We start from the raw sequence: 13,549 nt of genomic DNA on the forward strand, positions 1-13,549 counted from the left end.
TCGAAAACTGAAAGTATAGTCCGTATAATACAAAAAACCATTTAATTAACACATTGCTGAAGTTGAAAGATCATTTAATGATATAACAAGATACATTTACTACCACTTGCTACAGACATATATGTATACATACTGAATCATACTGTATTTTTATTCATTGTTATCGTATTAAAATAAACACCCATGCTGCCCACAAACTCATTGGCGTGTCACTATTTCATGCAAATGATGCAATAGATACAAGCGAAATACTATTATAATTATACGAAAGCAAACAAAAAAGTTTAATGTGAGGTTTAACTGTAAAGTAAACGTGTTTTACATTAAAAAGGGCAATGTCCTCCAACAACGACGAGACTGGTATCTTGACAGCATATAAGGCTACCAGGATTGTAGTAATTGGTGCCACAACACTTGTAACCAGATTTCTTCATGTGAGGCTTTCCACAGCAGCAAATATGAGTGGCTGGGTCGTAAGCCGTTGTGCCGCAATAATCGCCTAAAATATACGTGTGCAATGTTATGAGGCGATTATTAAAAAATCGGGCGTGCCATGTGAGCCTAGTGCTAGTGCTACTGCTGTAATTTTCTATCGTAAGGCGTCTTTTTGTAGCAATCCTGACGTCTTTTTATAGCAATCTGAAAATGCAATTCTCAAGTGCACGTCAAGATATGCATTCTGTAAAATTTTCTAAGACCATTCGGTACGGAGATAATCAACAGCAGTCGTAGGCCTACCTGTGACAGCAATGTTCACGTCACATTGTATCTCAAAGCTCTGAAATTCGGTGGTGTGTGTATACTTGTAAGTGCGCGTGAATTCACCGACAGGAAACTGACCCCCGGCACGCCTCGGATTACTTGGACTTGCTGTGACTCGCGGGCAAGTGGGAACTGGTTCCGACCAACTAACAGAAGCTTTTGTCTCGCCAATTTTCACTCTTGCACTCACTGTTTGTGAACTGGGACACTCGCAAGCTAGACAAATTAAGAAAAAGAGTCACAATCAGATTGTCAACACGTTAGATAATATTCCATTCGAAAGTCTTGTGCTACTTTCATTTCAGTGCACATATGATAACTATATACCTTTAAATAACAGGGGGGGGGGTTCGCTCTAAACCAATCGGCATATTTTCTTACATTTTTTAAGCAAAGCTAATCAGAATGCCTACATTTTAATACTTCATGTAAAATGGTAAATAATGTACTTTTTACCGGAATAGTGAAAATTTATGCATTCTGATTGAGACGAAATTCACCCTTGTTCCTCTACATCAGTATTTAGTATTACCCTTTTATCTGTTACATATATATTTACTATTTTATATAACTGTGTTTATATGATACTTGTAGAGTAGATAATGTGTGCATGACCGTATCTAGGTCCGGGTATCTAAGAACGTATTCTATCGTTACGATCTGTTTTAAATATATTAACTACATAATTCTTATAAATGAATAAATTAGCTTTTAAAAAATTAATAATTAACGATAATTGTGAGCATATTTATTGTTATCATATACTTACCACCAACTTTGACTTCAAAAAAACAATCCTGGCTGACCGTCTTGCCGGTGCTATCTGTGTACGTGAATCTGTACGTTATTTCGTGGGTACCCACCCCAAACCGCTGTGGATTGCGGGTGTCAGCGGGGTGTACTGTCTTCCGTTGGTCAACTGGTTTATCGCACTTCAACTGAGGTTCCTTCCATCGCAGAGAAATGCTGTTTTCACCAGGCTTTGTGTATTGCTCTGTTGAAACCTTGCCGTCGCAAGAACAAGCCACTGCGAAGAATGAAAATTTGGATGCAAATTTATATCTTAACAGGCGCATTTTTATGCTGATATTTCCTCTTAAAAGCCATTGAATCGTGGAAAAAATGACTTATATCAGGAGAACAGATTCGGAATACGTCATGAAAGTCTGCCTGCTTACATAATTACTGAGCGAAAAAGTAAAAAAGCATCAATGGCTGTCTCTACTCAAAACTGAAGATCCAATCATGAGTATATACTCACATACAAATATGGATTGAGAGAGGAAAAGAGAAAAAGGTAATATTACAAAAAGAATAGAAATTTACATGGTTTTATGCCACAGGATTTCTTGACAATTTTATCCAGAACCTTGTCTAAATCTTTAAAGGCTGCGATGAACATGTGGTTCGACCACTTGTCAATATTTCTCTTGAATTCAGGCTTTTTTGCTTCTCTTCCCACAGCCAAGGCAGTGATATAGATACCATTTCCCATCAGCTCTGCCGAGTATCTATTAGCCATTGCATATTGTTCTCGAATCCAAGCTTTCTTTCTTGCTCTGGGTTCTCCATCGGTGAATAACAAAACAACGTCTTGTATATCTGCGCGATGATTTAATGGATTTTTTAGATGGAACTCCTTCGAAAATATAAAGATAAACAATCATCAATTAATCATATTAAAAAAAACGATGAAATATCAAGGGAGAATTTCGTTTTAGGCATATTTATCAACATTTTTAGGCAGAGCCAATCAAAATGCCTAAATTTTTAATTTTTTATGTAAAATAATGAATAAGGAAGGTACCTTTTTACGGGAAGTAGTAAACTAAATTTATGCATTCTGATTGAGTTCATAAAAATCTAAAAAGATTTTCCGATCAGGGTGTTGGGAGCCCATTGGGTTCAAAAAACTGTGTTCACATATATGTAAGCAGATAACCTTCTACCCAAAAACTACGCCAAATCCCTCATATTCATGTTTAGTTGAAGTATACGCCTCGCATTTGGCGGGCTCAGCTTTATTGTTTAAAAAATGGCGTTCAATGTGTTTTCTAGTAAACGTAAAACATTACCACAGCAAACGAAAGCAGTCAAACAAAAGGATGTATAGAGTATTTCACGGATTGTATAGTTATTTTAACCAGGATAATTATGAAGTCTGTTTACAAAATGGCCGCGCCAGAAAATGAAGAAATTGAGCCGCCATTACAACGGTGTGATGTGTTCAAATCTGTATAATTAACTAAAGGTTAAGAATGCTGAGAATGTTCATGAGCAGAGATTAGATATTGGCTTACGTACATCACTTGCAAGCTTGAATGCTTTTCCAGTGTAAGTAAATGGGCCCATCAAATCCTTTCTGTAGTCCAAACCATTCAGCCACGTTTTTAAATCACTCTTGCTAGTTTTTGACCCAATCTTCAACAGTTCACGAGTTTTATCGTCACTTGCGAATGTGATGAAACCAATATGAGTGCCTTCGTTTCCCACATTTAGCTTTGGGTCATCAATTAGATCTCTGAGAAACGGCCGCACGTTATCCATGAAGTTGCCGATGCCGACAGATTGGGAATTGTCCCAGATCACAAGGATGTCTCTTATGCATTCTAAAGTGTAATAGAAAGAAATTCTTTATGATCTAGGCCTATGGCGTATTGAAAGTGAGTATTTGTGTTAAGTGAAGAGGTTATAGCAAGCTCCTGCTTTCTATGAAGAGTATATATGTACGCGTTTATCATTAGCTTTGAGGCTTTTATAAGTTTTATTAATGCAGATATGCAAATTAGAATAGACTCTTTGACGAACCCATGTTTCCTTATACTCTTGCCACCATACATAGTCATTGTACTATAATAGACCTGTCTTATAATGACGTCAAACGCGGAAAGGCTGATGTTACATGAAATTTGATTGGCTCCACAAAACTATCGAGCCAATCAAACTTCATGTTGCCTCAGATTTTCCGCGTTTGACGTCATTATGAAAAAGGTCAATTGATTATACCTTTATCAGGGCCTTTGGATACAGACGGTCCTCCGCGACGCCAAATACGAGAATCTGTTTTGGGAGAGAAAGAAACACGACATGCAGAATTAAACGATGGAATATCGCTATGTTTTTCAAGGTATAGTTTGAACTTAATGGAATTATGTACAAATACAACGTTAGCCGCTGTAGAACCGTCGTTTTCGAATATATACTGATCATCACTCATTAGCAGTAATGCTTAGCGGCCATAATTTTCAACGAGCACTGAAGAATACAGTGTTTGGTTACTTTTACACCAACCGTTAACAGTGCATGCATGCCGACAGTTCTTGTACTAGGCCTATATATAAGGCTATATCTAAACTTACTTTTATTTTTTAACATTATTTTTACCATGCTTACCATGCCTACTATGCATGCCTACCATGCATGCCTACCATGCTTATCATGCATGCCTACCATGCCTATCATGCATGCCTACCATGCATGCCTACCATGCATGCCTACCATGCCTACCATGCATGCCTACCATGCATGCCTACCATGCCTACCATGCATGCCTACCATGCCTACCATGCATGCCTACCATGCCTACCATGCATGCCTACCATGCATGCCTACCATGCCTACCATGCATGCCTACCATGCCTACCATGCATGCCTACCATGCCTACCATGCATGCCTACCATGCCTACCATGCATGCCTATTGTGCCTACCATGCCTAACATGCATGCCTACCATGCATGCCTACCATGCATGCCTACCATGCATGCCTACCATGCCAATCACGCCTATGATATTAACGCATCAAAGTTGCGCAGGGGGCTTTTCTATTGAATTCGGAAACAAGGACATTGAAGATTGCCAGATCATAGCTACTTCCAAAACCAAGCAGTATTGATATTTTTTGTATTGTGGGAAGATTTTTAAAACAATTGGTGTTCTTCGGTGTTTTGTCGTAAATCGTAAACTCTTGATAATTTATTGAGAGTCTGAAAAAGCAAGCGCCTTTGTGGAGTCAGCATTTTTAGGAGCTCATAACCAGCCAATTAACTCTTAGATCAGCAATGTAAGGTATGCACGAAGCATGTTGAATCGGAAATATGTCACAAGCGGGGAAAACAACTAGAACACAGTTTTTGGCCTTCATATTCTCAGTTTTGATGAAGTTCTTTTGCTCGAAAATATTTTTCTTTGGCGGTGAAGTTTCTCTCGGTTAATATTTAAGTAAGATAAAAAAATAGTGAAGGATACTAAGGCATGTTGTATTTATTACACTCCATGGCATTTCTTACACTTACTAATTGAAGACTCTTCACTAATTTACATCTCTTAAAAGTAGAATTGCATTTGAAGTTGCAAGAAAATTTTAGCACCGGGTAACATGGCCTTTTATGAAGAATATCGATGGATAGCATTTGCGATCGAAACATTATTGTCGTTTTTACGCAGGGAAATGGCATTGTCTATTATAAATGGTTTAAACATTGAAAGATTTAATCAAAGGCAATTTTAATTACAAGTTATCATTAAGCAAAGTAGAAACGGAAAGGCTTAAAGAAGCTGGGCGAACAAGCAGTGTGTAAAATTTACATGTGTAGTCGAGTTTGTTTGCTCTGTTGATGTACTATTGACACTTTGGTTTAACAGCATTGACATTGGCATTGCTTTGCTGGTATATTCCGCTAAACAGTGGCGGCGCCAAGGGGGGCATATTATTTTCTGCCCCCCCCAATTTTGCCCCCCCCCTTTCTCAAATGTCTGCGGAAATTATTGCCGTAAAAGATAATATTTAATAGTAATAAATTGAAATACAAAATAGCTACAGGATAAAATGGGCGTGACTGTCAATTGTTGACACATCGTAATCTATTACACACCGGTTTATGGATTTCTGTTTGAAGGATTTTGCCCCCCCAAAATATTAATTTGCTCCTCAAATGCCACCCCAAATTTTCAGACCTGGCGCCGCCACTGCCGCTAAACCTTTTGTATACTAAGCGGCATAAGATTGATCACACCAAGTACAAACGGGAAGGGTTACAAAGAAGCTGCGATAAAAAGCATTTTGCAAAATTTACATGTGATGTCCGGTTTGTTTGTTCCTTTGATGTGCTATTGACCCTCGAGTTTGACAGCATTGACATTGGCATTGTTTGGCTGGTATTCCGCTTAACCTTTTCTATTTACTCGCATGGGATTCAATCAAAGTTGATTGCCTTTTTTGGTTGCACTTCTATTTCTTTAAGTATAAATGAGTCAATAGTTGATAATGCGATCTACGAAGCATTGTATTGGATGCAAAGTTATTTTGAAATCGTTGCAAAAGTTTTCAATATTCGCAAGTTCTAACATCCAATTTGAATATTAGAACACTGTGTGTGTGTGAACACTTATATAATGTCACTGTACAAAAATAATTATTATTTTAGGGGCTGTTTACATGAGCCCGGTTACCCGAGATTCAACGAAGCGTGAGATGATCTTGAGGTATTGAAATGAGCAGATAACATGATCCTGGCAGTCGTATAATCACTGCAACAATAGCATGTGCTTGTTTGGTATCATAAAGACTTATTTTAATACCTCAAAGTCCTCTCACGCTTCGTTGAATCTCGGGTAACCGGGCTCATGTAAACAGCCCCTTAATAGGCTAAGTCAGACTATGTAACTGTAAAATTTTTGTCTCCTGATCACTGAAGCAAATAATATTATGCGACGGTTTGAATTTGAAACCGAGCTAATTTACATGCAATTATCCCAACCGAAGTACGATACGAACTAGAGCTAACATTGCGTAAAAGAGGCTGGTCGTTTCCAACTAGTTAATTTCCCCACACTAAGGAATCTACAATGACTTTTAAGTAACTTCCGTCAGTTGAAAAGGGGAAATGCACACACAGGGGAAATGCGTGTTTATCAAGCACAAAGTGATCTTTCAGTTCATCTCGAATTTATACTCAAAATTTATTTAAGATATCATGATTTAGTCCTTTCAAAAACAATGTAATGACTTATGGTTAAAAAATTCACTCTTATCAGAACATTCAAATAAAACGCACAAAGGACTATGATGCATAAACTCGTTAAAACAGATTTGCCGAAATATTTGAATTTTTCGAGACACAAACGAGGGAAAATGTGATTGATGTGTCAACAGAAGATTGCTTAAGATTGTGATGTGTCAGCAGAAGATTGCTATAAAAGATTGCTCACAGTATTATACTTGCATGTTAATTTAATACAAAAACATGTGCCAAGCAGAAGACTTGGTTAGGCGGAAATGGCCTCTTTGGGAAGCATGTACTTGGACGCAGGATAATTTTTTGCGTTTAGCATTAATTTAACTTCCTAATAACTAAGAATTATACGTAATAATAGCCTATACCAATTTTTAACAGCGTATGCATGATCTTTAACAAACATCCTATCGCCTGAGTGTATTCCAGTGTTTAAAATAATTAATGAACGGGTATGCAATGCTGTATTATTATATTGCGGGTATGCAAAACTTAGTGAAATGGCAGCAACCAATGCAGAGAAATTTGCCCATGCAACTACGAGAATATTGGTTAAGTCTATATTAGGTATAATTCAACAATATTGAAATATTGGGTAACTCAACCGTCCAAGATACAAAAATACCTCGTGGTGAATGCAAGTTCTCGTGTCTATTTCTTTAGCAATGGATATTGTTCTTACAATCTTTTTGATTAATAACGAAATATTAGCATCGAGATACTAAGCCCGGCCCACGCTACAGCTACTGATTCCAAACTGATTCCAAAAAATTAATTTACAAAAGTAGCGAATTGTGCTCAAATCATAAGAAAATAAAAATCGCGGAAAAAATTCCTTCTCATGATCATATAATATACATAGAGTATAGTTTAATCATTAAATACCACATACCATCTATTTCATCATAAAGTCCTATAGCTAGTCCGCAGTGAACGAATGCCAATAGTACCAGCCACAGCTTCATCTTTAGTGTTGGTCTGCCACTCCAAAATTACACCTCGATATTAAAGATTTTTTCTTTTGATATAGTTCTGTCGCGAGCCCTTCCCTGAATGACAAACGGCTCTGGCGTGCGTGCCCATTTATACGCCCCGTTTGACAATGCATGACCGTTAAAATTTAAACCGTATTTCCCCTCGTTACATGCATTCCTCTATCATTGCGTGTCGCGGTGTCGAGCCCACTTGGCGCACCATCGCCAAATCACAAGGACTGCCAGAATAAAAAGCATCATGTTAATTATGACAGCGGGAAAGCCACTTAAGTTGATCAGTGACAAACCAGATTATTTGCACAAGAACATAGAAGACTAAAAAAATTTCCATATACTAGCATCACATATTGCAAATAAGAGATGATATCTCATACTCTAAAATTCTAACTTCAGAATCTTTTGACTTGATTCACTGTACAATCTTTAAACTTTAGCTATTTCTTCATAATATTGTATTATCAGAGTTACTTTCATTAATTCAAATCGTTATTAGCAAATTTGGAATTATTTCCTGATCAGCCCGAATACAAGTATTTAAATCAATCGTATACAATACTGTAGTCTTAACATGGTCCTAGTTTGGGGTTTCCGTTTTAGTTCAAATTCAAAGTCATCTTATAGACTCTGAATGTAGGCAGACAAGCTTGATAGTAATTTTTTCATCATATGTTAGAGCAATTATTAATGATAAATTACAAATGATCTTGTTTATTCGCAGCTTCCGCGTGAATAGATTATATTTGTCCTGTTTTCGATGTTGATCTGTCCGTTGATCGATGCTGTTAATTGCTGCCGGAATGAGGCATAAACGATTGTGGAAAACAATTTGAGGCTATAATGGAAGCTGCTTAGTATTCATAACGATTTTTGCCGTTGATCATTATGAATTTTATTCAAAACTTTAAAAAAAAGACGGTGACAATCAACCCTCGACCGAAGGGCTCCTTCTGGGTTTCTTCCCAATTAAATTTTGACAAGTTGATTTGAATCACTCTGGAATTCCTAATAATCATTCAATTCATACTAACTCTCCTGGCGAAGAGCCTATGGTCGAAACGTCGAGAAGTGTCTTGTCCATTTTAGGCAGTTGTTATACCACATTTGATGCTAAGTTGTTTGAAGACGCTGCCACGCTGCTCCCTGGTTATATTGGAAACGTATTTACTTAATTCGACCGTTTCTATATTTATTGTATATTATGGAAACGTTCGAAATAAAAGAAAAGCAAGATGCTTTAAGTAGCAAACTCAATTTATCAAAACACTTTTTATTTGGAAGTAATCTGATGACCGAGATATATATGAAATGTTCAGCATTTCAATTGACACTTGCGACTGACCAGACCACTGTATACATGCATGCATATTTAGGTCATCTAGGAGCCTGGCCGTGAACAAATATGTAGACCGACTGATCAGATATGTAGTCAGAGTGAGTCAGTCAGAGAGTATGAAATATGGTTTTAAATCGGAAATGTTTTTCATGCTGGCTTGAACAGTCGATATTGTGCAATCGATGAGGAAGTGGGCAGGCATGTCAAATATGTAGGGCTGTCGGAAACTTTAAAAGTTAGATACGAAAGCAAATTTTGAGCGCCATGCATGCATGAACTATAAAGAGATATAGCTACTATTTTCCCATACATATTATTAATTCACCATATATAGTGATTGCCTTCGTCAACGTAAAACCTTAATTCAGTAAATATCTCGCAATCAGAATATATTTTACTTTTACCAAATAACTGGAATATTCAAATACATCTTGAGTTATTATATTAATACACATAACTCCAATTAGGGCATTTTTTTCAACTCGCTGTATTGAATGGCAGTATGAAATGGCAAACTCGTGCGTGCTCTCAGCTCAGGGAAAACCCAAACTTTGCCAGTGTCGACTGTGTTCACGTACATTAAAATTTATTATGTTGGTAAACCAAAATTAACTTCAAATCTAACCGACAAGTCTAACTTCTATAGTTGCATGAGTTCGGTTGACACTACACGCCTGCTGGCTAAGGTGAGTTCTTGTGCCCATGTCATCCGTGTCCGGTTGCCTGAGTGCTAATAGGGGCTCCTTTCGCTGTCGCGTTTTTCATACGCATGTACACGCACGTGAAAGTCTAAATCCTTTTTATATGTCATATTTAAAAGCAATCCCAAACCAATCTGAGTCGTTCCGTGAAAGAAGAGGGACTGTTGTGTAATGGGGGCTAAAGTTAATTTTTTGTTTTATCCAATTGACAATTGGCAGTCACAGCGTTCAGACTTGGCGTGATTCCTTCCCTAACTGTAGTTAAGTGTTAACGACATTTCTTTCCAACCTGTCCCTGCATGGATTATGTTATGAATATCCCCTTAATTAAGGAGTACATACATGTCATGACTACGCATTATTCAACTGTTGGGGCCGCTTTTCATTGTTTAATCCCTCGCCTAAATTATTCTGCCGTTTGTTAATTCAAGAATTTTCTTCCAGAAAAATATTATTTTTATATAATTTTAGAACATACTAGTATCGAAAGGTTTCTAACGAAAGACATAACATCTTATAAAAACAGCCACAGAAATGATTTAATGAAATTGAGACAGTATGATGATATTGACATGAGTATTACCTACCGACTTACCGTTGAAATTTAATTGAATTGAAAACGAGCATGAGGACCCGCACAATGTGTGAAAAAATTAAGGCAAAAAGTGTTCGTTCCCATGGCATCTGTTTGGTAGGTGTTTGAGGGTTGACATGTAGAAATTGAATTAACTCGCTCCTTTATTTCGTGCAAGTGTAATTTGATACTCCGTTTTCATTCTATGTTTATATATTGATAAGCTGCGTCGATCTGGCTAATAATTTATTAATTCTTAATAGCTAAACACGATTGTCAACGCCGCATTTAGGAGTTATAAAGGCAAACGCGCGCCAACATTTGACTAAAACCGCGAAGTTGTTGAGCCGCTTGAGCGCGACTAGTCAATTCAACTTGCGAAATGTACTACCGAGTATATTCGCATTGCTTAGACTATAGCAAGAATTGGTATGCTTACAATGACTTGCTTTTTGGATATCCAAAATCTGGTAGAAAGCACGAAGGAAGCGCGACATTCTGTTTGTTCTCCAGCGAGAAGTACAAAGGTTAATATCGCTGATCTCAGAGACCGCGACGGCAAACAGCCATCGAACAACATCAACAGAAAACGACCTAGAGCCAAGTCCGTTCGAATGGAAAGACATATCAATCTTCTATGCTCGCGCTCGAGAATGCCTAAATAAACTAGGCAAATCCATACCGGTTCAATGTCGCCCCAAAATTACATGCCGCGCGCGCCTTCTAGCGCTATCATTAAATCGAATGAAATAGCACCACAAAGCGCCACATTGAGGAAATCAATGATGTATCTGTACCATCACCGGTAGGATTTACAAATGTCTCCATTGTTTATTTCAGAGAGTATGTAAACACTAAATGCATTTTTCTACCTTACTAACAATGCATATATAAATATACTAATTGAGAGGTAAACTTTTACTCTAATTTCACAATAAATTATACCATAAAAATTTTTTAGTATTCAAGGCATGAAAAATACATTGCTGTTGTACAGTATAGAAAATTTGAGAATTCTTTTAGTGGACACTCTGTGTCAGAAAGATGCAGTCATTCTTTTGCTGACAGATTAAGAAGATGTAGTCATCTTGCTTAATCAGTTGAAGCTGAAAGTTTTCTGATGATTATTACACAGCAAATTATATCTAAATGAGAGTAGCTTGAAAACTCCAATATATATATATAATTTACCATCAAGTACTGTTCAAGACATAAAAAATAATTGCTGTTGTACAGTATAAAAAGTGAGAATTCTTTTAGTGGACACTTGTGTTAGAAAGATGCAGTCATTCTTTGCTGACAGATAAGAAAGATGTAGTCATCTTTGCTTAATCAGTTGAAGCTGAAAGTTTTCTGATGATTATTACACAGCAAATTATATCTAAATGAGAGTAGCTTGAAAACTCCAATATATATATTATAATTTTACCATCAAGTACTGTTCAAGACATAAAAAATATATTGCTGTTGTACAGTATAGAAATTGTGAGAATTCCTTTAGTGGACACTCTTGTGTCAGAAAGATGCAGTCATCTTTTGCTGACAGATTAAGAAGATGTAGTCATCTTTGCTTAATCAGTTGAAGCTGAAAGTTTTCTGGTGATTATTACACAGCAAATTATATCTAAATGAAAAGTACCTAGAAAACTCCAATATATATTTTATAACTTTACCATCAACTACTGTTCAAGACATATAAAATATATTGCTGTTGTACAGTATAGAAATTGTGAGAATTCCTTTAGTGGACACTCCTGTGTCAGAAAGATGGGGTCATCTTTTGCTGACAGATTAAGAAGATGTAGTCATCTTTGCTTAATCAGTTGAAACTAAGAGTCGTATCACAACTATTGCACAGCATATCTGATCAAAGACAAACATTTATGTATAAAGTACATGTAACATATAATTTCGCACAGGGTGCACTAATTTATTAAATACTAATTATATTTGCCATCATATTCTCTTGTCCTTATAAATTAATGCTCTTTGTAAGTCTTATTCTGAACCAATTTGCAAAATTATTACAATCTTCAGGACTGATGCAATACAGTGTAAGTGATCTTATTTGTTGTTTCCTCTATCAAAGACCAGTTAATTTAATGTGATAGTTTATGGGTACTGTTATAATGCAATCAATTTATTGTGGATAATGTTTTGATAATGCAATAGTTATGTTTGCGAAACTGACCCTTGTCCTTTCCTTACACTGATCTTAGCCCTAACCATAACCCCCTCAACCTCCCAAATTTCTTTTCCCACCAATACAAATGAGCCTAAAAAATTTTAAATTCAAACAGCAGCTACTGTACTGGTCCTACTGATGTCCACTAAACTACAGTCTCATATACAGGTGATGCCAGTACATGAAAAAAGGGTATTTTTTGGCACCTCTCTTGGTTATAACAAAGTATACTGTTTAAATATATATATATATATATATATATATATATATATATATATATATATATATATAAACCTTTTATATATATAAACCTTTTATATATATAAACCTGTTAACCTTTTACTAGTGTTAAAGTGCATGTGTACGGCAAAACATTTTCAGATAAACTGTTTTCTGATTACAATGACAAGACATTGTGCGGTAGCGACTTTATACAAGACCCGAAAAATTTTTTGTCCTATACGTGATCAATAGAACTTGTTAAGGAAAAAGTGGCAAGGAAAAAAGTTCCCCCGCATGCAGCTACCGGACTTTATTGTATACAGACATTGGCCTTATTGTATGGCTGTTACAGTGGAATGACTAGGATTTTAGTAATAGCGAAAGCAGTACTGAGAAAATTGCTTTGACAGGGTAAGATATTTGACTCCCTTTCTCTATGCGTTGATACTTGTTCCGCACTGCCTTATAGCTTCACGCAGCGAGCATTTTTAAATTAATAACTTGTTAATAACAGAATTTCAACCGAGTACCTACTGCGAGTAATGAAACTAATAGTGGATTGATGACAGTTTTTGCAATTATATTTAATGAGATAATGCGCTCTGGTTTCCTGACTTTTGCGGATTCAATCCGCAAAAGTTGCTTTTTCCAGGCCGTGCGGGTCGTCATGAGTTATGATTTTCTCATATTTCTCTTTATTGCATAATAGTTTTACATTACAGCGTAGGTCGCTATGGTCTGTGCGTAAAGTATCCAAACAACGT

The 13,549-nt window shown here is 36.5% G+C and overlaps 1 protein-coding gene across 1 annotated transcript; it reads right to left on the bottom strand.

Moving 5' to 3' along the window:
* Nucleotides 1–57: 57 nt before the first annotated feature.
* LOC114534632 lies at nucleotides 58–7,870 on the bottom strand. The gene is made up of 7 exons (XM_028556103.1): nucleotides 7,668–7,870; nucleotides 3,769–3,822; nucleotides 3,067–3,371; nucleotides 2,089–2,401; nucleotides 1,532–1,789; nucleotides 739–978; nucleotides 58–499 (listed from the first exon to the last, which is right to left on the bottom strand). Exons 1-7 carry the CDS (start codon nucleotides 7,738–7,740, stop codon nucleotides 324–326), a joined length of 1,419 nt encoding a protein of 472 aa, XP_028411904.1. The 5' UTR covers nucleotides 7,741–7,870; the 3' UTR covers nucleotides 58–323.
* Between the last annotated feature and the right edge of the window lie 5,679 nt (nucleotides 7,871–13,549).

This window comes from Dendronephthya gigantea, unplaced genomic scaffold (assembly GCF_004324835.1).
Source record: "Dendronephthya gigantea isolate DGI-Jeju-01 unplaced genomic scaffold, DenGig_1.0 000103F, whole genome shotgun sequence".
In the NCBI taxonomy this organism is placed as follows: Eukaryota; Metazoa; Cnidaria; class Anthozoa; order Malacalcyonacea; family Nephtheidae; genus Dendronephthya; species Dendronephthya gigantea.

Bases quoted from the DNA above. Each gene is read 5' to 3' on its own strand.
- LOC114534632 (XM_028556103.1), bottom strand. From the start codon at position 7,740: ATGAAGCTGTGGCTGGTACTATTGGCATTCGTTCACTGCGGACTAGCT. The intron at 3,823-7,667 runs GTATGTGGTATT...CTCCCAAAACAG, and splicing joins ACTTTATGATGAAATAGATG to ATTCTCGTATTTGGCGTCGC. The intron at 500-738 runs GTAGGCCTACGA...CGTATATTTTAG, and splicing joins CGTGAACATTGCTGTCACAG to GCGATTATTGCGGCACAACG.